General features: G+C 35.2%; 1 protein-coding gene, 1 long non-coding RNA gene and 1 pseudogene across 2 annotated transcripts in view; all 3 read left to right on the forward strand.

Moving 5' to 3' along the window:
- The window catches only part of LOC107582454 (low-density lipoprotein receptor class A domain-containing protein 2-like), a 5,536-nt gene extending 736 nt beyond the window's left edge, over positions 1-4,800 (forward strand). The window contains exons 2-5 of the mRNA XM_016268298.1: positions 1,623-2,123; positions 2,201-2,347; positions 2,432-2,569; positions 4,261-4,800. Of these exons, the coding sequence (XP_016123784.1) occupies positions 1,623-2,123; positions 2,201-2,347; positions 2,432-2,569; positions 4,261-4,529 (1,055 nt within the window). The 3' untranslated portion in view covers positions 4,530-4,800. The remainder of the gene's footprint in view (positions 1-1,622; positions 2,124-2,200; positions 2,348-2,431; positions 2,570-4,260) is intronic.
- Positions 4,801-6,821: 2,021 nt separating this feature from the next.
- On the forward strand, positions 6,822-7,806 carry LOC107582455 (uncharacterized). The gene is made up of 5 exons (XR_001608950.1): positions 6,822-6,860; positions 6,947-6,978; positions 7,069-7,135; positions 7,298-7,326; positions 7,399-7,806. It is a non-coding gene; the product is annotated as an uncharacterized lncRNA (long non-coding RNA).
- A 374-nt stretch (positions 7,807-8,180) lies between these two features.
- Positions 8,181-23,468, forward strand: LOC107582426 (uncharacterized; annotated as a pseudogene).
- The last annotated feature ends 25 nt before the right edge of the window (positions 23,469-23,493 follow it).

Here is a 23,493-nt window from a genome sequence, read left to right on the forward strand (position 1 = left end):
ATCATTAAAGTTTATTTAACCATGTAATACCAAAACCAAAGAGGGGGGAAAAAACGAAATATACTTTGTATATTAAAGTATATTATATTTAAATTGGCTTCTATATCATATCACATGTCTCCGGTTGTCTCCTTCAATTATATATATGCCTAATTCTTTCTGGGCATTTGTATGACAATACAATAGAACATATGTAAAAAATATAAGATCAATCATTTACCTCAACAATGTTTGTAGTATACTTATTTCATATATAAACTGCACTTATTTTATATAAATACATATAGATTTACATATAGTTATCCTTTGACATGAAAATCATTTATTGTTTTTCATTATGAGACAATACGTCTGGCTAAGGATGATTAATTTGATCTGACATTAAAAACTGATATAGCGCCTCCTCATCTGCTCCAGTGAAAAGCCCCTGGCATCTGTGTCATTACCCACAGAGTTGGCACGCTCTCTGCTGTTTCTCTAGAGTTGAAATAAAAGTGGGAACCCGGGTGTGATTGGAGCTCCGAATGCTTTGGTCTGGCCAATTAAAACATTTATAGGGAACTTACTATTCTGCTGCTGTTCATTTTTGTGGAAACTCAGTTGAGGACACATGGTTACGGAATATTTTGAGGTATTGGTCCTTTTTCAGCAATGGAAGGTTTCTCTGGACATTCCTGGCAGTGAGACATCATGGATCTACAGGTTGCCCTTGGTGACAAAGCTAATAAACCAAGGAGAGGTTGTAAATCTTCCTATTATTTGGTTCGTACCCCAGATGGGGGGATGCAAAGCCCATACTTGCTTGTGGTCTTTCTAGATTAGAACAGGATTTGTTCTGTTTTCCTTCCATCCCTGTGTTCTTTATTTCAATGTAGATGAGTTTGTTTATTCATCGGAGCAGATTTGGAGAAATGTAGCATTCCATCACTTGCTCACCAATGGATCCTCTGCAGTGAATGGGTGCCGTCAGAATTATCAGTCCAAACAGCTGATAAAAACATCACAATAATCCACACCACTCCAGTCTATCAATGAACATCAATTAAGGTGGTAAAATAGTCTATAATCCAAAATAACGCTTCCTCCAGTGAAAAAAATCCATCTCCTGTTGTCATCTCACATCAAAATCCACCAACATATTTATTTCTAGCTGTTTTGGATTTAACTTGTAAATGGTGCTTGATCTGTCCATATTTCTCTCCTGATTCAGATTAGATGACTTCATCACTGGAGAAAACAGTATTATAGACAGAGCACTTGTATTTTATCCTGAAGCAATGGTTTGAATTAAAAAATGTCTTGAATTTGTAAAGCTTTTCGCTTTACAAGACATTAATTGATGGACTGGAGCGGTGTGGATTACTTGAGGATTATTGTAGTGTTTTTATCAGCTGTTTGGACTCTCATTCTGACGGCACCCATTCACTGCAGAGGATCCATTGGTGAGCAAGTGATGTAATGCTACATTTCTCCAAATCTGTTCTGATGAAGGAACAACCTTTTTTTCAGCAGATTTACATTTTTGGGTGATCTACTTTTAACTGAAACAAAAGTTGGTTGGGAATCTCAACTTCTTGAGAAAATTATCTTGAATCTCACGGTTATCTCAATATTCTCAACAGTGAATGTTGTGGACTTCTGTGGACAGACAATACAGGGGGACGGCATGATCGTAAAGTCCCACCAGGAGTCCCGGAAGTACTACTTTGTCTCCATGGGAACGGATTGCCACCTCACCATGCAGTCCGCCACCCCCCGGGACAAGGTGCAGTTCTACTTCCGCTTCTTTCTGGTCTACAGCCTGCTAAGAGTGTCCCCGCACAGCCCTGCACCCCTCTTCCAAGAATCACCCAGGGGGTCCTCATCATCCGGCCCAACGCATCCTGACCTGAGCTTGGAGCCAACCACTGAGGAGGGGCCTGGAGACCCCTGCCACGCTGGCTCGTACGTCCAGTTCTATGATGGGAGGGATAAGTCCGCACCCCCTATTGGCCAGCCACTCTGTGGGAAGAGTCCTCCTCGACCAGTGTTGTCAACGGGCAACTTTCTAACTCTGCGACTTGTGACACGAGGAACTCAGCCAAGGGTGGACTTTGTTGGAGACTTCACTTCATTCAGGCTGGGTTCGAATGTGTTTACATCTTCCTCTCTGAAGCATAATAGAATACCAACAATCTGCTCATGTTGTTTGTCTCTCCAGGTTTTAACCAATCAGAGTGCAGAGGAGAACCTTACTTCAACTGTCGCAATGGGAAGTGTATTCCCATGAGTCTGGTTTGTGTGGATGATAAAGGCATCGACAACTGTGGCGATGGCAGTGACTTAATCGATTACCCTGGTTGCAATGGTCAGTAAAGAGTTTATTTTGAGAAGGCTTTTCCATCTGGGATTTGTTCCTGATAGATCTTGCTCTTGTTTTTGTGGGTTTCAGGTCCTCTATCTACCCCCAAGCCCCCACAGCATCATGTTACCCAACCAGCACAGATGCTGAACGTTCCCACTCGGACAGTGTCCACTTTAAAGAACTGCGCCACTTCAAATGCCATTCCTGATCCAGATTCTGTGGCCGGTTTGTTCTTCTCCAGTAGTTATTAAATGCAATAAATAATATGCAACCAAAGAGAAACAGAACAAAAATTCTGACACTCTCTTAAAAATAACAGTTCTTTATTGACATCTATGGTTCTATGAAGAACCTTTAACATCTATGGAAACTTTCCATTGAACAAAATGTTCTTTATAGTGGAAAAAGTTTCTTTAGATTATTCAAATGTTCTTCATACTAAGGAAAAAAAACATTTTAAGGTTCTTTTTACTTTGAAGAACATTTAAAAAATCTAAAGAACCTTTTCCCACTTTAGTGGGAAAGTACATTTAGGCATTGTGGTAAATTATAGATTGAAAAGTTATAGAATTTTGTGACAGCATTTTTTTTATTTCTGAATAATCTTTCAGTAAGTCAGTAGGTTCTTTCCTGTGTTGTAACATTTTGTTAAACTTCAAAAACATGTTTTACAGGCTTCTCAGAATTCTGTATGGTTAATTGCAGAAGACCAAATTAACAAAACCAAGCACATGTTACTGTCTAAGCGTTCAGTAAATCAGTTTGACATGGTTATGGGTTTGAAGTCACTAAAGCGGGAGTACAATCCACCATACTGTTTTTAAGTGCATATTTAGACCTTAAAAATGATTTTTATTTAATTTTATGATTTAGATAGATAGATGAAGAACCTGGAGTGGAAGAAGAGTTCAAATGCACAAAAACCTAAATATAATGATGACTACTCAGAACGGCAGCTCTTTTTGAGTGTCCATAAATTTGGTTTAATTGCTGTATAATGGTGAACTCTGAAAGGTTAAGAACACAAAGCTGATTGAGGAGCACATAAATGCTCATTGCAAACAGTGAGCTGTAAATCAGCTGCTCGTTGAAACTTCTCAACTTCTCCAAATTTGATCTAAATTGCTTTTAAAAATCCACAGGTGTTCGAACAAAGGCAGGGACAGATTTCACAAAGAAAGCTTTAGTTAACCTGACAGTATAAGGAGTATCATATCATATTTTACTGTATAAAATGATGTAATGAAATCATTTGGTTGCCAAAGGAAACAATAAGCCACATTTTCATTAATAAAATATAAATATTATATGAAAAACCTAAATGAAAATTAGAAATGTTGCTATGGCAACTAGGCTAAATGAAATAAAATAAGGTAAAATTGAAGTAATGGGGTAAACTAGCTACTAAAACTTAGGTTAACAGAAATATTTACAATAATGTAAATAATAATAAAAAAAATCACAATTATCACAATTAACTGAACAATTATCACAATTTACTTAATGCATATAGTTTATTAGATATGGCCTACTCGGTATTATTAGATGAACCTTAAAATGCAGATAAAGATGAATTAATTACCAAACTAACTTACTAGTAATATAAAGCTAGGATAATAAACTATATATTATTCCTTGGTTATTTATTCAGATACCTATTATTTAACAAATTTATATATTTATTAAATAATGTATCTTTTATAATATTGCTATTGCTGCTGACTTAATCATGCTAAAGATACTATAATACACACTCTGTCATGGCTTATTGAATTTAAAAGTCTTAAAAGACACCTGAATACCAGATTTGTGTTTGTTTCATAATTTATTCCGTAACTGTCATTATTACTGAATATATTTAAATTTCACTAGGAATTGTAGGTCCTAGTCCTTTAATGAAATCCTTTCTTCTCTAGATTCCCAGCCTTCCGTTTCTCTGCTGGCGCTGTATGTGGTTCTGGGTGTGACTGTAGTAGGGGTTCTCATGTGCTGGTGCTGTTGGGCCCCTGGCTGGTTCCTGTGGCGCGTGAGTGTGTTTCGCTTCTTGCCCTGCTGCAACTCCTGCTGCGCGTCCTGCCAGCTGTGTGGACGGAGCTGCTCGCAAAACAAGGAGCACCGACTGGCAAAGGTTACACCGGAAGGAGCCGCAACACCTGTGTCGTCTATCACCACGGTGGCTGTGTAAATACCCTCCTCTGATCTCTCCCAGATCCTTAAAAGACTCAGAATGCAGATGCTGAGGACAGTATGCTAGGAAGTGGTATAGTAGCTGAAGTGTTCCTTTTTCATTTTTTACAATGAAAAAGGAGCAAGAATTGCTGGGCAGTGGAGTGTTTTTCACTGATATTTTTTTGTTTTCCAAAATTATAGAATATAATTCAACAAAATCTGCTATTTTTATTTTTTAAACTGAATTTGTTATATGTATTTCATAGATACTGGATCTGGGGAAACAACATGAGCTGAGATTTCTAGATTCTAGTTGGTTTTGCGAAGTGAAAACTTCAAGAATTCCACTCTATATTACCTCAGTGGGATACTCCCAGCTACAAAGGACTGGGGAAAAAAATGTGTCATTATTAAAAGTTTCCATTAAAATGCTCACAAAGCTACCAAAACTATTGGACCACATTTTAAAAACTGAGTAGATTCAAGGTTATGCCAAAAAAGTGGTAATACTCTGTAAGCTTTGTTCTGAAAAGTGTTTCCTTAAAAAACAAATCTTGCCTTTTCATTGACATAAAAGCTCAGAAACCTAAATGACTGATAACACTGTTTAAGAAAATGTGATGTGCAAAATAACTACTGTAATTTACATTAAAAAAAACCTTAAAATCATGCCTATTTTTTTTTAGGTAGAGCTAGTAAATATGATTAGAGGAACTACAAAGTGGACATTTGTTTATTAATCTGATGCAAAAAATTATTTAAAGGAATAGTTCTCCTAAAAAAGAAAATTTGCTGAAAATTTACTCATCCTTAGCCATCCAAGATGTAGATAAGTTTGTTTCTTCATCAGAACACATTTCCATCACTTGCTCACCAGTGGATCCTCTGCAGTGAATGGGTGCCGTCAGAATGAGAGTCCAAACAGCTGATAAAGTTGATCAACTTAGTCTGTAAATCAGCCAAAACAAGATTAATAAACATGCTGAATATAATACAGATATGCTAATGGTCAGTTTCTTCTTTACAGTTTTCCCCTTGATGACTAAAGGCACTGAAATCAGAAAGTACTCAAATACAAGTAAGAAACTTAACTTAAGAGGATGAGTTATTCAATGCAGCACATTCATTAGAAACTCAAAGGCACTGAAAATTGATGCAACTCAATTTTTTATATCTTTGTCTCACACAGAAATGTTTTTCTTTATTGCTGTGGTTGCATCTGGTGGAGGAATTGTACTGACTGGACTCGTGGGCATCTGTTTGTACAGATATACACGTAAGTGTAAAAAAATGGAAAACAACAACTATGTCTTCCATATGACTTATAGTTTTAACATCCTAATTGAAAAGTTAAATGTTCAGCTTGACAGTTTGATGTTTCTTTCGTCGCAGAAAAGTCAAAGGCAGAAAGGTGAGGAAGTATCTGAGTATATTTTGAGTACATATATGAAATCATTAATGGAATAGTTCACCTAAAAATGTAGCATTCCATAACTTGCTCACCAATGGATTCTCTGCAGTGAATGGGTGCCGTCAGAATGAGAGTCCAAACAGCTGATAAAAACAGCACAATAATCCACAAGTAATCCACACGACTCCAGTACATCAATTGACATCTTGTGAAGTTAAAACCGTGTATTTGTAAGAAACAAATCCATCATTAAGGTGATTTAAATTGAAACCATTGCTTCTGGCCAAAATATGAGACTATAATCCATAATAATAATCTATAATGCTTCCTCCAGTGAAAAAGTCCATCCACTGTTGTCCTCTCAAATCAAAATCCACCCACATATATGCTTAGAACTGCTTTAGACTGTTTTTGCCTGTAAATAGTGTTTGATTTGTGCATATTTCATGATTCGGACTAGATGACGTTGTCAATGCAGAAAGCAATATCATATGGGACACATACTGTACTTTAGCCAGAAGCAATGGTTTGAAGTTAAAAACGTCTTAATTATGGATTTGTTTATTACAAACATATCTTTTCACTTCACAACATGAAGTGAAGATTTAAAAAGATGTTAATTGATGGACTGGAGTGGTGTGGATTACTTGTGGATTATTGTGATGTTTTTATCAGCTGTTTGGACTTTCATTCTGACAGCACCCATTCACTGCAGAGGATCCATTGGTGAGCAAGTGATGGAATGCTAAATGTCCCCAAATCTGTTCCAGATTGAATGTACTGAGCGTGAGTAAATTGTCAGCAAATGTAAATTTTTGGGTGAACTACTCCTTTAAAATGAAATGTTAAATAATAAAGAATGAAAATGTGCACAACTTATATTTGTGAAATCGACTAGGATTTGGATCGAATTCAGCAGCAAAAAACAGAAACAGGGTAAGTTTTTACCAAAATGTAAGCCATTTCTTACTCAAAACATAAATAGAGGCCAAGGTTTGCTGAAATGTCAATCTGTACTGTAGGACTTTCTTTACCAATGGCCAGTTCAGACTCAGTAAGTATTATCAGTTTACATTTGTTAGAATGGCTAATTGGATCTTTTTAATATTTCACACTGTTTAATATATCACTCTTTGTTATTTAGTCTGGAGAGGAAGATACAGTGCTTTACACAACCATCAACTTCATACAACCCCCCTCTCAACCACCAGGTAAAGAGTAAAACAAGTCCCCTTTATATTATGTTACCTTCATTTTGTCAGTTCTCTCAAAAAGTTAAACTGATAAAACTATATCTACATCATATCTTATAGTCTAAAGTCTATCAGTCTATCATGGCCAGTATTTGACATTGGATGTGTCATGTTATGCAGGAAACAATGACGAATCAATGCAAAATGAGGTGAGTAAATCAGCTGGTCACACATGCACATGCAGTTATTTATCTTCATTTTAAGATTAAATTTTCCTCCAGGTTGAACTGAATCATTTGTATTACACCGTCCTCACCAAACCAGCCATCTCCAGTGACAGCAGGAGTGTTTACAGTCAGCTGAAGGTCCACTGAAAGAATACAACTCTGCCTGCTACTGTTTTAATGCAGGCCAGAATTGATGAATCTTAATTTTAAACAGGCTTTAATCCTCCATAGCAAATGCCTTTTATTGTAAATGCTAAACTTCTGCTTTCTAATTTCAGTGTCTTAACGCCTTTCAAAACTGTGTCATAAACTTCTGTCTGATTTCGGTTTACTTGTATTTTCTGTAGATTCACATGAACAGAATAACCACATCAGAAGGCACACAGCATGAATATGCATACTTTTAAGCAATGATAATTACATAACAATTGTTATACCGTGTTATTGTGAATGGCAGTTGTATAGACGAACACAAGGACAGTCATATATTGAAGACTAGAGTAATGGCTGCTGAAAATCCCACTTTGCCAACACAGGAATAAAATATATTCAAATAGAAAACTGTTATTTTAAATTGGTATAATATATTCAGTAATATGTTTTTACTGTATTTGTGATCAAATAAATGCAGCCTCAGTGAGCAAGAGAGACTTCTTTCAAAAACATTTAAAAAAGCTTACCAAGCCCAATCTTTTGAATGGTGTACATTAAGAAGTTTAATGAAAACCAGACACGGAGAAACCTGCAGCAATTCAGGTATTAAAAGACTGCAATACAGGTATCCAATTACTGTGTACAGTAGGCGTCAGATGACAACACCCTCTGCTGTCTAAAACATGGATTCACAGTCATATATTCAGCATGATGGCAGTCTTCTCATTAAAGGCAGGGTAAGTGATTTCTGGTAGCCAATGTTGATATTTGAAATCACCAAAACAAATACGCCCCTACCCCAAAAGGGTCTTGCCCCTATTTTGATAGCTCCGCCCCACATATATGTACGCAACCCAGGCAACGATTAGTTCTGTGAAACAAAGCAAAACCAATGTTACACCGTGTCTACGGACGTGAGCGGCGCGGCATAACAAATCCCCGACAGAAAACTGCTGCCGGGTTCTATTTATGACGTGCTGACACAAATTTCAAATGGTTTTCAACGGTCGTTTGTTCGCGTCCAGTGTAGGCAGACTTTAGCTGTTGTAGACACGGTGTTACTCACCTATTGAGAAGAAACAAAGCAACCTCGGCATCCGATCGCAGGCCTCCGCTCCTTGAGTTCTCTCCAGCGCTGGAAAGCTGATCCGATATTTACACGGGTTCTACTTCTTGCCTTATCGTTCCGCAGATGTTTTCCTCTTTTGTTTTTATCTGCCATCTCTATCTTTCTGTCGCTCGGCTCGGCTAATGTCCGTCTCGTGCACTGAACGCTCTCTCCTCCACATCACGAGTAGACAAGCCCCTTATTGATGATTGGCTACAAGTTTGTTTTGCTATTCGGCCGAATCAGTTTTCTAAAGTGTTTTTGAAAAATGACACCCTACCTTTAACACAAGTTTTACCACTTATGCATTATGGTACATTGAGTTATAGCCCATATATAGGTTATGTAATGGGTCCTTTAAAATCGGAATCAATTAAAAGCTTTACAGGTATATGAAAAAAAGTATTATGGGCTCACAATAACAAATGGCTACATTTGGCCTTTTTAGTTAAAATGTTCTATTGTGGTGTTCTAATTTTTATTTCATTAAAAAAAAGCTCAACATTTTTAAATCACTGTTTTCAAGTTTTTAAATAAATGACTGAAAAAAGATCTTAAATAGTTCAAGCTATTATTAAACCGCAGATGTCTGGAGTTCCATCTCTGCTCAACCACAATGGTGTGCTGTGGCTTTGAAAGACATTATCACTTCAGACAAACACAAACTAATGTCATATGTTTCATTTTATAGAGACAAATCGTGGCATTTGTTTTACAGGTTTCCTTTCATTATTTCCTACTTCCTCATATATGTATTGTTGTGGTGTGTCTGTATGTCAGTTCATCACTCTTTCATGTGACACTGACATGGTGCTGCTCATCCTCCTCATCTTTACACTCTTTCTGGAGGTTCAACCTCAAAGTGACAACTTACTTTTTTTTTTTTTTTTTTTAAATAAAATGCTAAATTTCATATTAAGTGTCTGTTCTCCTCTGCTCTAGGATAGTATGCATATTTTTGTCTTCAGTATTTTTGTCACAGGTGCTGATTTTAGGTACTACCAATATGGTAACACTTTATAATAAGTATACACTAATTAAGTACTAACAAATCATTTGTAAACTATTAGTTTATAATAGATTACAAACATGCAGCTTTTCCCTTCACAGGACATTAATTGATGGACTGGAGTGGTGTGGATTACTTGTGGATTATTGTGATGTTTTTATCAGCTGTTTGGACTTTCATTCTGACTAAATATCAGACAATTTTTTTAATTGGCCTGGAAAAATCATTCAGAAATCTGTCCAAATATGTTTCTAATAATCCAATAATCGAACAATCATGAATGACTGGGAAGATCATGGAAAGGTTGTGGAAAATCATTAATTAAAAAGTGGTGAATCCTGAATATATCAACGAAAGAGACAGTTTGGACCAATAATCTTTCTCTACCCAGCTATTTTTAAAAAACAGAAACCAAGCAATTAAAATGTCTTGTTGTTTTTGGTCTCTACTGTGTTTTTATTTCTTTCTTTCTTCCTTAGATCTTCTGTATTCTTGAAACAGACTGAGTTGAGCTGAACTGTGAGAATACTGAAGATCTGAAGATGGAGATGTGTTACTTCAGCATAAATGGAGAAGAAAGTAACTCAAAAGTGAGCTCATCATGTCAGCTCTCACTCACTGGATCTCAGATCAGTGTTTGGTCTGGAGGTCAGAGTTCATCTGTGAGAATAAGCTGCTTCTACACTGGGAATTTGTCACAAGTTCAAACACCATCTGCTCACTCTGATCCAGTGACAGTAACAGTGCAGAGTGAGTTTTTAATAATGCAAACCAATATAAAGGTGCTGCCAAGTTATAACATCACTAGTATGTTAAATATGGTATTTTTTTTGTATTTGAAGGACATGTACCTTCTTTGTTTTAAAATGTGCAAATAATGTAAATTGTCTCGCTGCAATTCTGACAGTTTGTCTCTGCAGTTTCAACATCAACCACCACTGAACAAAATACAACAACAGCCATGAAAACCTGTGAGTAAATGATTTTGTAAATCAAAAATGCTTTAGTCTTACTCCACCTTGAATGTCCTCAAAACGACAGTCATTCAAGCTCACTTGTTAAATATTTACTGTAATGTACACCACTGCACATTTCTCAATGTATTTTTCTACTTCTGAAACCACAAATTACAGTATGTTATTTTTGTAGACGTCCAATCTAAAAGACAAACCTGCCAACTAGCAAGGCAAAGGACATCATAAATAAGATCATATTGTTCAATGGTGAATGTAATGGTAAAAAAAAAATATATATATATAGCTGGGATTCACTTACAAAGTGTATTTGGTAAGCGCAGTAGCACTTGGAACCACATTTATTCAATCAAATGAGACAAAATTTTTTGCTTTTTAAAATTTTTACACACACACACACACACACACACACACACACACACACGCACAGGTTTGTTTTTATGGTTTATGGGGACTCTCCAACTGTATATTCTATTGCCCTACACCAACCCTACCCCTAAACCTACCCCTCACAGGAAACTTTCTGCATTTTTAGATTCTCATAAAACTAATCCTGAATTATTTATAAGCCTTTTGAATTACAGGGACACTGAAAATGTCCTCATAAATCACCTTCTCGTTGTAATACCTATGTAATACCCATGTTAATATACAAATTTGTGCCCTCATAAACCACATAAACATGCACACACACACACACACACACCTTGGTGTGGACAATGCATAGACTTCCTTTCATTTTCTGTCAGGTTAATTATGTTTTCTGTCACCTAACCCAACACCTACCCTTAAACTTACCCATCACAGAAACGTGTGCAGAACATTAGATTTACATAAAAACACACTTTGGCTGATCTAGAAGCCTTTTTAACTAGTGAGGTAAAATGTCCTCACTATAGTGGGTTGTCAAAGTGAGGACATTGTGACACTGGACCACAAAACCAGTCACACACATTCCAATGCACAATGCTTATTTAATGTTACAATACAAACAAACAAATAAAATAAAATTAAAAAATTTGATCATTGACTCTTTCCTCCACTTTCCAGTTATCTGCTTATCATGGCTATTGCTACAATGATTAGTTTAGATAAATAAGTATGCCAGTCTGTTAAAACAATCTCCACGTTAAATACAACTTAAGATGTTCTTACTGCAGTTTCAACAGCAACGTCCACTACGTCTTCTATTTACAACAGTAAAACTTGATACATTTTCTCAGAAACAAATCACTAGTTTGAATTTGTCCGTGTGATAGTGTCAACAGCGACCTCTATTGGTAAACCTTTGACAACAACCACACAAACAAGAGAGTAACATTACATCTCAATACCTTTTAGCATTTTTGATATTGTTATGTTATTGTATGTTATATTGACATTAATAGAAGTACTAAGTAGAATTTTATTTCCAAACTAAATGAACACTGTTACATTGTTGAATCCTATTTTACGTCTTAATCATGACCTCTACTGGTGAAGCTTTGACAGCAGACAAAAACTTGAGTGAAAGTTGTATTTAAAATAAAACATACTCGACGAGCACACAGAGGCGTTTTTCTCATTTCACTAAACCGCTTCAGTGTAAAAATCACATCTCACTCTGACACACTGTTGAATCTATCAGCTGTTTTCACAGCAGCCTCTACTCTGCCTGATTCCACCAGAGAGACAGAAACATGTAAGAATATTTTTACTTTGCTTACGAGATAATATTAAATCTGTGTTAATTGTTAAATAAAAAAATAACCCTTTTCTGAACAGTGATATAATCTAGATAGAAACACTGATGTCTGTAATACAGTAGTAGCTGTTTTCTTTCAAATCAAAGCGTAAATACACGTAGAAAACGTATCCTTGTGGCACGGCTGACACAGAAGAGCGTAAGCTGCTTGCATTCAGTGGTTATTCTCCAAAATGGTGCTACGGTGATGCGGACAGACATAGAGGGGCCGAATTGTTCAATAAAGTCATTATTTTTGTTTTCTTCGCGTACAAAAAGTATTTTCATCGCTTCATAACGTTACGGTTGAACCACTGATGGCAGATGGACTATTCTGACGATGCTTTTCATACTTTTCTGGACCTTGACAGTGTAATTTACTTGGCAGTCAATGGGACAGTCACAAGCCTCCCGGTTTTCATCCAAAATATCTTAAATTGTGTTCCGAAGGCGAACGAAGCTTTTACGGATTTGGAACGACATGGGGGTAAGTGATTAATGACAACATTTTCATTTTGGGGTGGAGTATCCCTTTAACATGAACACGAATCCCAACAATAAAGTTGACAGTGGAGATTTGAACCGTCTGGAACAGTTTCAGAAAATTATCATAGTGTCACACTGGTTTTGTCAGTTTTGTCAGTAAAATTTATGATCACTGACCATCTGAACTGCTTGGAGGCAATTTACCTCTTTCCCAGTAACATAGACTACTTCCATAATGTTTTTACTACCTTTCTGGGCCTTCGAAGTGAAAGTTGCTTAGGCTGTCAATGGAGGGACAGAACTCTCGAGATGAACAGAAGTCTTAGGGGATTGGAACAACATGAGGGTGAGCAAATTAATGACATACTTTTCATTTTTGGGTAAACTATCCCTTTAAGTTGCAGCGGATTTCAAGTTCCCAGCATGCTTTGCATCAGACTGTGTAAGGAGAATAAATGTTGTAATGAAGTGTTGTTTTGTTTGTTTTTGCACAAGATTAATATAGGGAGAGATGTGTTAGTGTTTAATGTTTTGTTATGTTGGAATTTACATGGGTTTCTGTTATGTTGAAGTTTTGTAGGGTTACCATTGTGGTGAAGAGTAGAGCCAGTGGTTAGGCCGAGGACGGGCTGTACAATTTTAAATATGACTTACAATAACCTCTGTGATATCAGCCATGACACATGTTGGATTATTGTTGCTAATCAACCCTATTGCATAAAGGTTTTAGTTAGGGATGGTTGATACCCCTTATTTTATTATTAATATGATATCTATATTTATAAGGCAGTATCGTCGATATCGATACCGATTCGATACTTCTGCACTCCACTTTGAAATTATGAAATACATTAAATTATTAAATTACTTTGAGTAAAATGGGTAATAAAAACCACTTAACTTTACATTTAAAACGCATTTTAACCCGTTTAATCCCAAATTTTTCCCAGACATGAAAATATCCAAATGATGTGTCATTATTTCAACCCTTTGAAATAATCTTTTTTTGTTTTTTTTTTGTTTGGACAAGTGTGTGAAATTGTATTTTATGGTCAGTCACAATTGTAACCGGTGGGATAATGTGTATACTGAATTAACATATTTCTGCAGTCTTAAAAATTGTTATATATCTTAGCCCAGCTATTTTAAACTGTTTGATCACATTCTAGGGTTACTATTATGCATAAAAAACCCTTATACAACATTGATAGGAATACTGAGATCAAATACGAAAAAATACAACCATCAACGTACTTCAAAATGTTTACTTTTTTGTAACATATATCATCACATTTTTATATTAGTGCTACCAGTATTACAACATTAATATTCTAACTTATTTGTAACATTTGAACTTTTGATTTAGTGCAATATTTTGTACTGCCATTAGGGACTGCCAGTGAATGGCTGTTGCATGCATAAAATGCAACCTTTTTATTCTGACAGTGTATGATTTCTATTAACATTACAGAATAGGACATGATCAATATTATCTTTCAACGTTCAATTTAAATAACTGTGATTGCACAAACTATTTAGGCTACAATTTCAATTTGTTTATTGTGAAATAACTCAAACATTTATGTTTTTATTTCTGTCCTCTGATAAGCATTGTTCAGGGCTGCCATTCCCAAAAGCTTTAATGCTTTCTTATGATACTTTTGGGAAACGCAGCCCTGTTTGAATGCACTGTCAGCAGTGAGTGAATGCTCTGTGATTGATTGGTTCTGTCTTGCAACATTTGCTGTGTTCAGATGAGCAGGAAAATAGTTCTATCCTACACAATTACTCGCTAACAAAGGTTATTCGTCCAATTCAATGCATATTGTATGCATTATATATATATTTTTGTTAAATAAACAAAACCACTGGTAAATAAAGCGCACCTTAGTATCGATATTTTTTGTTTGAGTATCGATACTTCGGATCGATACGCCCATCCCTAGTTTTAGTATGATTTGTAAAGCATGAAATAAAGCTCTGCTAGTTAATTTTTTGAGTTAATTCGTTTAAAATAAATTAGTTTACTTAAATGTTTTGTTTATTCTGAACATAATTTCAGGTTTTACAGTGTAGAGTAAAGGTTCACTTACATGTTACAGTGCACACAGCTGTGAGAGTGGTGTCATGACTACGTTCATCTTCATAAAAAAGGACTGTGGTCAGATGTGCTACTTCCTAATTCACTCATAGTGTGAGTCTCGTCTCTTCTCTCACTCTCGCTGTAATGGAGTTGTTCATCTTCATAGTGTTTCAGCTCCTGATGGAGGTTCAGTCTTACAGTAAGTGATCTCTGTTGTTTAATGTTGATTAAATACTGTGTGTCCACATTTGTAGTGAACAAAGTGTCATTGTCTAAAATATTTCAACATGTCGATCAGTAGAGCTACATGTGAACCTATCTGACACATTCATTTTGTTGTAGAATATATTGTATATAATCAGCAGTTGTCTAATTTGGGTTTTTAGAACCCATCTGATCTGAAAACTGTTATGGTAGTGTTTTTAGTAACTGGATAATTTGTCTTTAAACAGATTCACTTCAGAAACCCTTCATCAGTGTTAGTGTTAGTGATGACCAGCTCAGCATATCATGTGAAATACCACTTTCAGTCAGAGCTGATGTCATCTGTAGTTTCTACACTGAGGACGATGTTCTTCTGTATCAACGGGTCTCTCAGTGGAGTCAGTCTGGAAAGAATCTTTGTATGTTTTATGTAAGTCGTAGTGAACTCTTCACACGATCAGTGAACAGCAGACAGCTGATCTGTGTTTATTCACTCAAGACTGAACCTGAGATCAGATCACCACACAGTGACACATACACCTTCAGAGGTGAGTTGTTACCACTGGTATCAGTTTTAATTAAATGGGCACAATGATTAGAGACACTTATATAATTCTGTAGTCAGTATGATTTATTATGTAGGCCAGTCGGATATTATGAAGTCATTTGTGGGAGATTCATCAATAGAAAAAGTCAAGTCAGTATCTTCAAAACACAAACTAATATTAAATACATTGAATGATAATGATTGCTGTTACGAATGTTTGTGCTGTTATTTTCCCTCCAAAATGACGTCACTTCCTGTTGCATAATGTCTGACTGTTGTAAGTTAAAGGAATTTTACAAAAAAAAAACAAATAGGATGGAAAGTGATATGGGGGACACATGACAAATTTATTATGCGTTTATTATTAATGAAATCTATATTTTCAAGATGTTTTATTTGAAAAAATGTGACTTAAAAACATGTCATATTTATTAATGAATTGCCAGTTGTTCATGTTAGAAATGCAGCACCTGGGGAAAAACGACAACAACCCATCAAAACAGGTAACTGTTAAAAGAAATGATTTGGAAATTCACCTCTTTTGCTCTCTTTATTATGATATTGTAATAGAAGTAAACTAATGTGATTTCTATCTTTCAATATTGTGAGTTAATTTTATTTTTTTTAATCCAGTATATTAAGATGTGTGATGTGGAAATGAAAATGAAAGATCCAGAAACAGGACGTCAGATGAGAAGAACTCAAACTTATGTCCATGTGAGCACCACAGCATGAACCGCTAAGCCAAGGCAAGTACATTGTTGCATTGATGCAATGACTTTTATGATTTATAAAGACACAATATGATGCGCATGCAGTTATCATCTAAAATAACGCAGTAACTACGGCATGATTGATTTGAGTATCAGTATCTCACAGTTTACTCTAAATCTGAGCATAGTTGAGTCAAACACATTTCTCACAGGACAGATCATAGTCTATGAGACATAAATTCAGTCACAACTTAATTTTCAACTAAATGTGTATTTGCTGTGTTTTGAATTTGCATGACGTAGCCATTTTTGCCACTTTTTGCAATTGCATAAATTGTGATTGATGCGTCTTTGAAATCAATTTTACAACAGATGTTTTATAGTTATGAAATAACTGTACATTAATAGGTCGGCACCCATCAGGAAATGATTCAATGGTGAAAAAAGTCTCTATAAAACGGGTTGTTTTTAGCCTTTCTCAATTTTTCAATAGCAGTATGTGTTAAATAGGGTCCGTCTTGATTGACTTTAAAGCAGATTAGGTTAGTCAGAGCTGATGTCATCTGTAGTTTCTACACTGAGGACGATGTTCTTCTGTATCAACGGGTCTCTCAGTGGAGTCAGTCTGGAAAGAATCTTTGTATGTTTTATGTAAGTCGTAGTGAACTCTTCGCACGATCAGTGAACAGCAGACAGCTGATCTGTGTTTATTCACTCAAGACTGAACCTGAGATCAGATCACCACACAGTGACACATACACCTTCAGAGGTGAGTTATTATCACTATCTTTTTATATTTATTTATAAAAGCACATGATTAGAGACACTTATATAATTCTTATTAGCCAGTATGGTTTATCATGTAGGCCAGAAGGATATAATGAAATCATAAAGGAGTATTGACCAATAAAAAAATGTGAAGTCAATATCTTTAAGAAACAAACTAATATGAGAAAAATGGAATGATGATATCTGTTTAATAATTATGGATGGATATATTTTTTTATAAAGACGCTTTCAATAGGCTGTACAACACTGAAAGAACAAATATACTAAATGTTGGAAAGTTGAATATTGTTGATCATAATCCCTGGGGCACCACAGACTCATTCAGAAACAACATATTGACGCTGATTCTAGCAGTTGTGTGATGCTGCTGTCAGACACTGAATCAGTAGACAGTAATCTATTCTGTAGTCTTGATTCTAAAACTTTCTTTTTAAGTTCTTTTCAGACAAACGCTAAAACCACAGTGTGACTTTGAAAAGTGAATAATCTAATACATGTAAGAAAGGAAGAGCTGCTTGAGCTAATCATGTGATCATAGTTTAGAGGGCAGAGAGCCAGACTATGTCTGATACATGGGAACTTGAAATCATCAAATCAATTGCTGATATGGATGTTTGTGCTCTTGTTTTCCCTCCAAAATTATATTACAAAAGGTCAAAAAGGACCGAAAGTTAAGGTTTTTGCAATATTCCAGAGTGAGTTTATTATTATTATTATTATTAATGTTATTAATATACTCATGTGAACCAGTATAGAGGTGATGTCAAGTTATAACATCACTAGTATGTTAAATATGGTATTTTTGTGTTTGAAAGACTTGTACCTTCAACAAACAAACTTTGCTGTAAAGTTCGCAAATAATGTAAAATGACTTCCTGTAATTCTGATAAATTGTCTCTGCAGTTTCAACACCAACCACCACTGAACATACGACTACAACAGCCACGACAACCTGTGAGTAATTGAGTTTGTAAATCAGCTATACTGACTCCATTCTGAATGTCCTCAAAACAACAATCATTCTTTCAAATTCGTGATTATTTGTTCAACATTTAATATATGTTGCTGTAATTTTCACAATGTCTTTTTTTAATAGCATGAATTATACTGGCCACTTCTGAAACAACATACATTAAAAGTGGTTACTAATAACATAGCAACATAAACATTAGTAACAAAGTTACTAATACAGTAACAGCATTTCTGGTTATTCCTAAAATAAATTTGAGAAACAATGTTCTTCTGAAAAGTGATTCCCCTTGCGTTATGTTATTTTTAGTAGATGTCCAATCCAAGACAAGCCTGCCAACCAGCAAAGCAAAGGAAACCCTGAGTAAGTTCATCCACAACTATATTGGATTCAAAAGACAAATTCAAAAATACAGCTGGGGTCCATTTTCTAAGTTTATTCGTTCATGGTAAGTAGTAGCACTGTGACACAATGAGGTGTTTTTTTCAACATGGTTGCTACTTAAATTACATTTCTTTTCAACAATTCTGTTTTAATACTTTAACTACATGTTGTGATTTTCTGCAGTTTCCGCATATAGTAAGTACTGTAGATGCCAAGTTAGCAAGCAAATGTCAAAATAGTTTTGCTTCAAAATGATGTCTAAACAAAAAGTTAAGTCACACTGGATGAACGGCGTGTTTCACCCAATATGTTTGTTTGCTTGTTTGTTCATTTATTTTATTGAGAATGCCACTCTGATGTATATGTGACTGCATTTTTAGCTCTTACTTACAGACAGACACATGCTTGCATCATACATATGAATGCTTCTTATATATCACACTATATACAACTTTACAATTGCTTATTATGGTTATTTCTGCAGTGTTTAGTTCAGTACAATGTAATGAAATATACGTATGCCAGTCTTTGTTAAATACAACTTTAGATGTTCTCACTGCAATTTCAACAGCAATATCCACTCAAAAAACTACACAAATGGACATTGTCACACACACACACACACACACACACACACACACACACACACACCCACTCACACGCACACACACACACTGTATGTGCTATTGCCCTACACCAACCCTACCCCTAAACCTACCCCTTACAGGAAACTTTGTGCATTTTTACTTTCTCTCAAAAAAACTCATTTTTTTGTATGATGTATGATTTATAAGCTTGTTTCCTCATGGGGACCTCAAAAATGTCCCCACAAGGTCAACATTTACTAGTATTACTATCCTTGTGGGGACATTTGGTCCCATAACGTGATAAATACCAGGTACACACATACACACACACACACACACACACACACACACCAACAAAAATAAAACCAATTTACATGTACATACATTTTTTCAGTTAATTTATGTATCGCTTTAGTTGTCTGGTGGACTGATGTATCTAAAACAAACAACCAAATGAAACATAATACACATAAAACACCACTGGATTAAAGTGTTGATATTGTTTTGACACAGTATGGTTTATAGTGCTGGTTTCCACTGGTGTTGCTGTCATTTTGTCGGGACTCATCTGTTTCTGCCAGTTTGCAAGTAAGTATTTTAATGTACTTTATCATGTATTTGATCATTTATTTATATGTACATGAATAAAAACTGAACATTTAATGCATCAGCTCATTGTTTATTTAGATAAAAAAAGAAGAAAACTGTAAGTATTTTCATGCATTCAATTCAGTAGTCTGTGATATGTACATATTTATTTATTGTTTCTTTTTCGTAAAAAATATTTTTGTAGTCCAGGAGCTGTAAATGTTTAGCTTATTATCTGATATATGCATGCATGAAGAGATGCCATAAAGATAAATGTTTGATTCTTAAAAATAAAACAAGATCAATAAAACCTGATGTGACCAGTCAAGGAATTGGTATGGTGAGTATCACTATAACATTCACAATAATAAATATTTTTATTAAACCATAATTAATAAGAACTGTCGTAAGGGACTTGACCTTAATTATTGATTATGTTATTCAGAGTTGTTCTGGACCTGCAGAGACATACTGTCTGATCACGTCTGTACCAGCCACATCTCAGCCCATATCTGTAGGTGAGAGAACATCATTCTCAGGAAATGATCTCAGATAAATTAAAAACGTAGTAACAGATGTCACCAAGTGAGCTTAAAGTTAGAAACATTGTTTAGTGATCACAGCTTCTCAGAAACTGGTACTACTACACCCATTTCCTCTTTCAAGCCTTCAGCAGATCAGCATTATTAACCACATGTTCTCTTAAAGGAACATTTAACACCAAAATGAAAATCATTTACCATAAACATCTCATAAGACAACATACAATTTAAGCTCTATAATCCAAGTCTTCAGAAGTCATATGACGATCTTTCCCCTTCATTGTGTAGATTGCTGAAGTGATGATGTATTTTTGTTGGTCAGTCCAGAAGTCACCATCACCGTGATATGCTCTTTACAAATGAACACAACTTTTATCAATTTTGAAGCCTAAATACAATCACCAGCAGTAAAAAGCTAAACATAGACTATAAACCACCCACACCATGGTCACATGTCTTCAACGTTTAGCCATTAAGCTTCCAACAACTCTTTTAGTCTTTAAAAAAAACACAGGGGGCATTACTGATGTATTTTATGTCGTAGAATAAAACGGAAAAATATCTTGAGCTTTTGTGAACCCAGGGCCGCCGGTTCTGACCATTTTGTGCCCTAGGCGAGATCCTTTTTGGCACCCCTCTGCCTTCCCTCCTAATATGTTTCTAATATACGTAATAAATTCTGTTTCTAAGCATTGATTTGATTATAATTTAATAATTATAATTTTAGTTGCCTTTTAATAAGCATTAAAATTATCCCCTATCTTTTGTACATTATATGATTTTTTTTGTTGGTCATATTGGTCATCATAGTAACACCACTAACGCACAGTGGTTCTGCATATCTAAGTTATTTAGCAATGAACATTTTGGAGATTTCAAGTGCACAGTATCCAAATGTAAAACAATAGTAAATTCAGTTGTTTAGAGTTCATTTCTATAGAATATTCTGGTTGACCATTTCTCTGTCACAACCATTGCCTCGTTGTCCAATCACTAATAAAATTAAAGATTCACAAATGCACTGAGTGACTGCTCCACTGTAAAATTACATTAAATTTTTTTTAAATGCCAATATCTAGACACACAATGCATTAAATGAACAAATACTTACAGTATAATAAAACAGTCAAAGCATATCTTAAATTATTTATTTTACTTAACATTCTATTTAAATTACATTAATTACCAAACACAAATGTCACATATTAATGCCTTTTCAATGCACAAATATAAATTTAACCTTACATATATAATTCAAGTAAACAAAACAAAGGCTTCAATGACATTCCCAGTATGTTTTAAACTTTTTTTTGGAGTTAAGACTATATAATACAGTTAAGACGGCAATTAATGCATTTGATTAGGATAATCAAATATGATTATTTAAAAATATTTCAAATGACATAGATGTATATTAATAATCTGTAGATTTTATTTCCACATGTGAACAATTATACATTATTATACATTATACATATTAAACAAGAAATATTTTGATTTTGGATCACAGTCTTTCTGATGACATTTTAAAAAATATATTTAACTGTTTAAATGTACTTAATACGTGGTAAATGTTTGCTAAAATACGGTGCGATTGAGTGTTGAGGGTCTCATTTGCGCCCCCTCCAGGTGGTGCCACACTAGACAACTTCCAAGTTCGCCTACTCCTAAAAACGGCTCTGGGTAAACCACATAATTTATTTCAGGCATTTTACCCAAATACCAAAAAAAAAAAAACCCCAAAAAAACTTGACTTTAGGACAGTGGAATTGGAAATGCTAACTCATTTCTGGGTTTTGGTCGACAAATATTTTTCATCCCTGATTTTTGAGCTGTAGAATAGATATGAGACTTGGTGTGTGAAGATGCATCACATTAGATTTGATACCAGTGACACCAAACACGATCAATGCATGTCTTGATACCAAACATGATGCACAATGATTGGATCAGTGCATTTTCAAAATAGATGTGAGAGCTGTAGAGTGCTCGTCCCTACGCCCATTGTCGTTTACGAATCCCCACGACACCCTATGTCAAGCAAATCATGGCAAAATCGGGCTAAAATCGTGTAGTCTGAACCGGGGATAAAATAAACAGTCCCTCAGAGAGCGGCTCAGAAGAGAGGGGTGGGGTCAGCGTAGCTCATTAACATTTAAAGGAAAATGCTACAAAACGGCTTGCTCTGAAAAGAGCTGTTGGTCCCACTTTATATTAAGTGGCCTTAACTACTATGTACTTACATTTAAATGAATCGTTTAGTACAATGCACTTATTGTGTACATACATGTTTTTACATTGTACTTATATTTGAAAAATATCTGCATGTAATTACATCTGTAATTAATTTCTGTAATTACATTTAGAATTACACTCTTGACCCATCCCTTACACCTTAACCCACCCTTAAACCTACCCATACCACCAAACCTGTCCCTAACCTTACCCATATCCCACCTCAATAGCAGCAAAAGTGTTTTGCAATACAATATGAACGCAATAAGTACATTGTACTTATTTTTTTTTGTAAGTACATAGTAGATAATGCCACTTAATATAAAGTAGGACCGAGCTGTTTTTGACAGGGTAAAAAAGGTGTTTTTACACTACCACTGAGAAATTTTAACCAAACTATGTTACAGACTTTTCATTAAGACCCTAAAGAATCATATCAGCTTGTGGAAAATGGGCATCCAATGAGCCCTTTAATATATACTTCCTATGACACTGAGGTTTCACAACTCAAAACTTCCTCTCCAATTCAAAACATTTTTGATGCACACATTTAGGTGTTAAGAAACAGTGAGCTAATATGGAGGAAGTAGGACATATTTTAAATACATCACAACACTGATTCACAGAATGAGTCTGAGAAGTGTCAAAGCTTAAAATGCACTAAGGTTTTACGACAACCAGCTTATTCATCAAGGCCAACATGTGTTCTTTAAAGCTATTTGACTGGTTTAAATGTTTCTGCATTGTTTTACAGGTGTTTTGGTTAATAAACAACAGAAACAGGGAAATCCGGAGGAAAATGAGGTATGTGTGAACACTGTCACACCCCAAAACCACATAACCCTCCACCATGAACAGAATACTAACACATTTATTTCATGTGTGTCCTTAAGAATGTTTATCACCTGTACTCCACAATCCCTGACAAACCAGTTCACTACAAAACAGAAGATCACATGTACAGTTTGGTGAACATGCACTGATGAATCTCTGGTTTCATCATGTACAGCCATTAAAGTATCTTTACTTGCAGACAAATAGGTGTTTATTGACA

The sequence above is a fragment of the Sinocyclocheilus grahami genome, unplaced genomic scaffold, assembly GCF_001515645.1.
Source record: "Sinocyclocheilus grahami isolate Dianchi unplaced genomic scaffold, SAMN03320097.WGS_v1.1 scaffold44.1, whole genome shotgun sequence".
In the NCBI taxonomy this organism is placed as follows: Eukaryota; Metazoa; Chordata; class Actinopteri; order Cypriniformes; family Cyprinidae; genus Sinocyclocheilus; species Sinocyclocheilus grahami.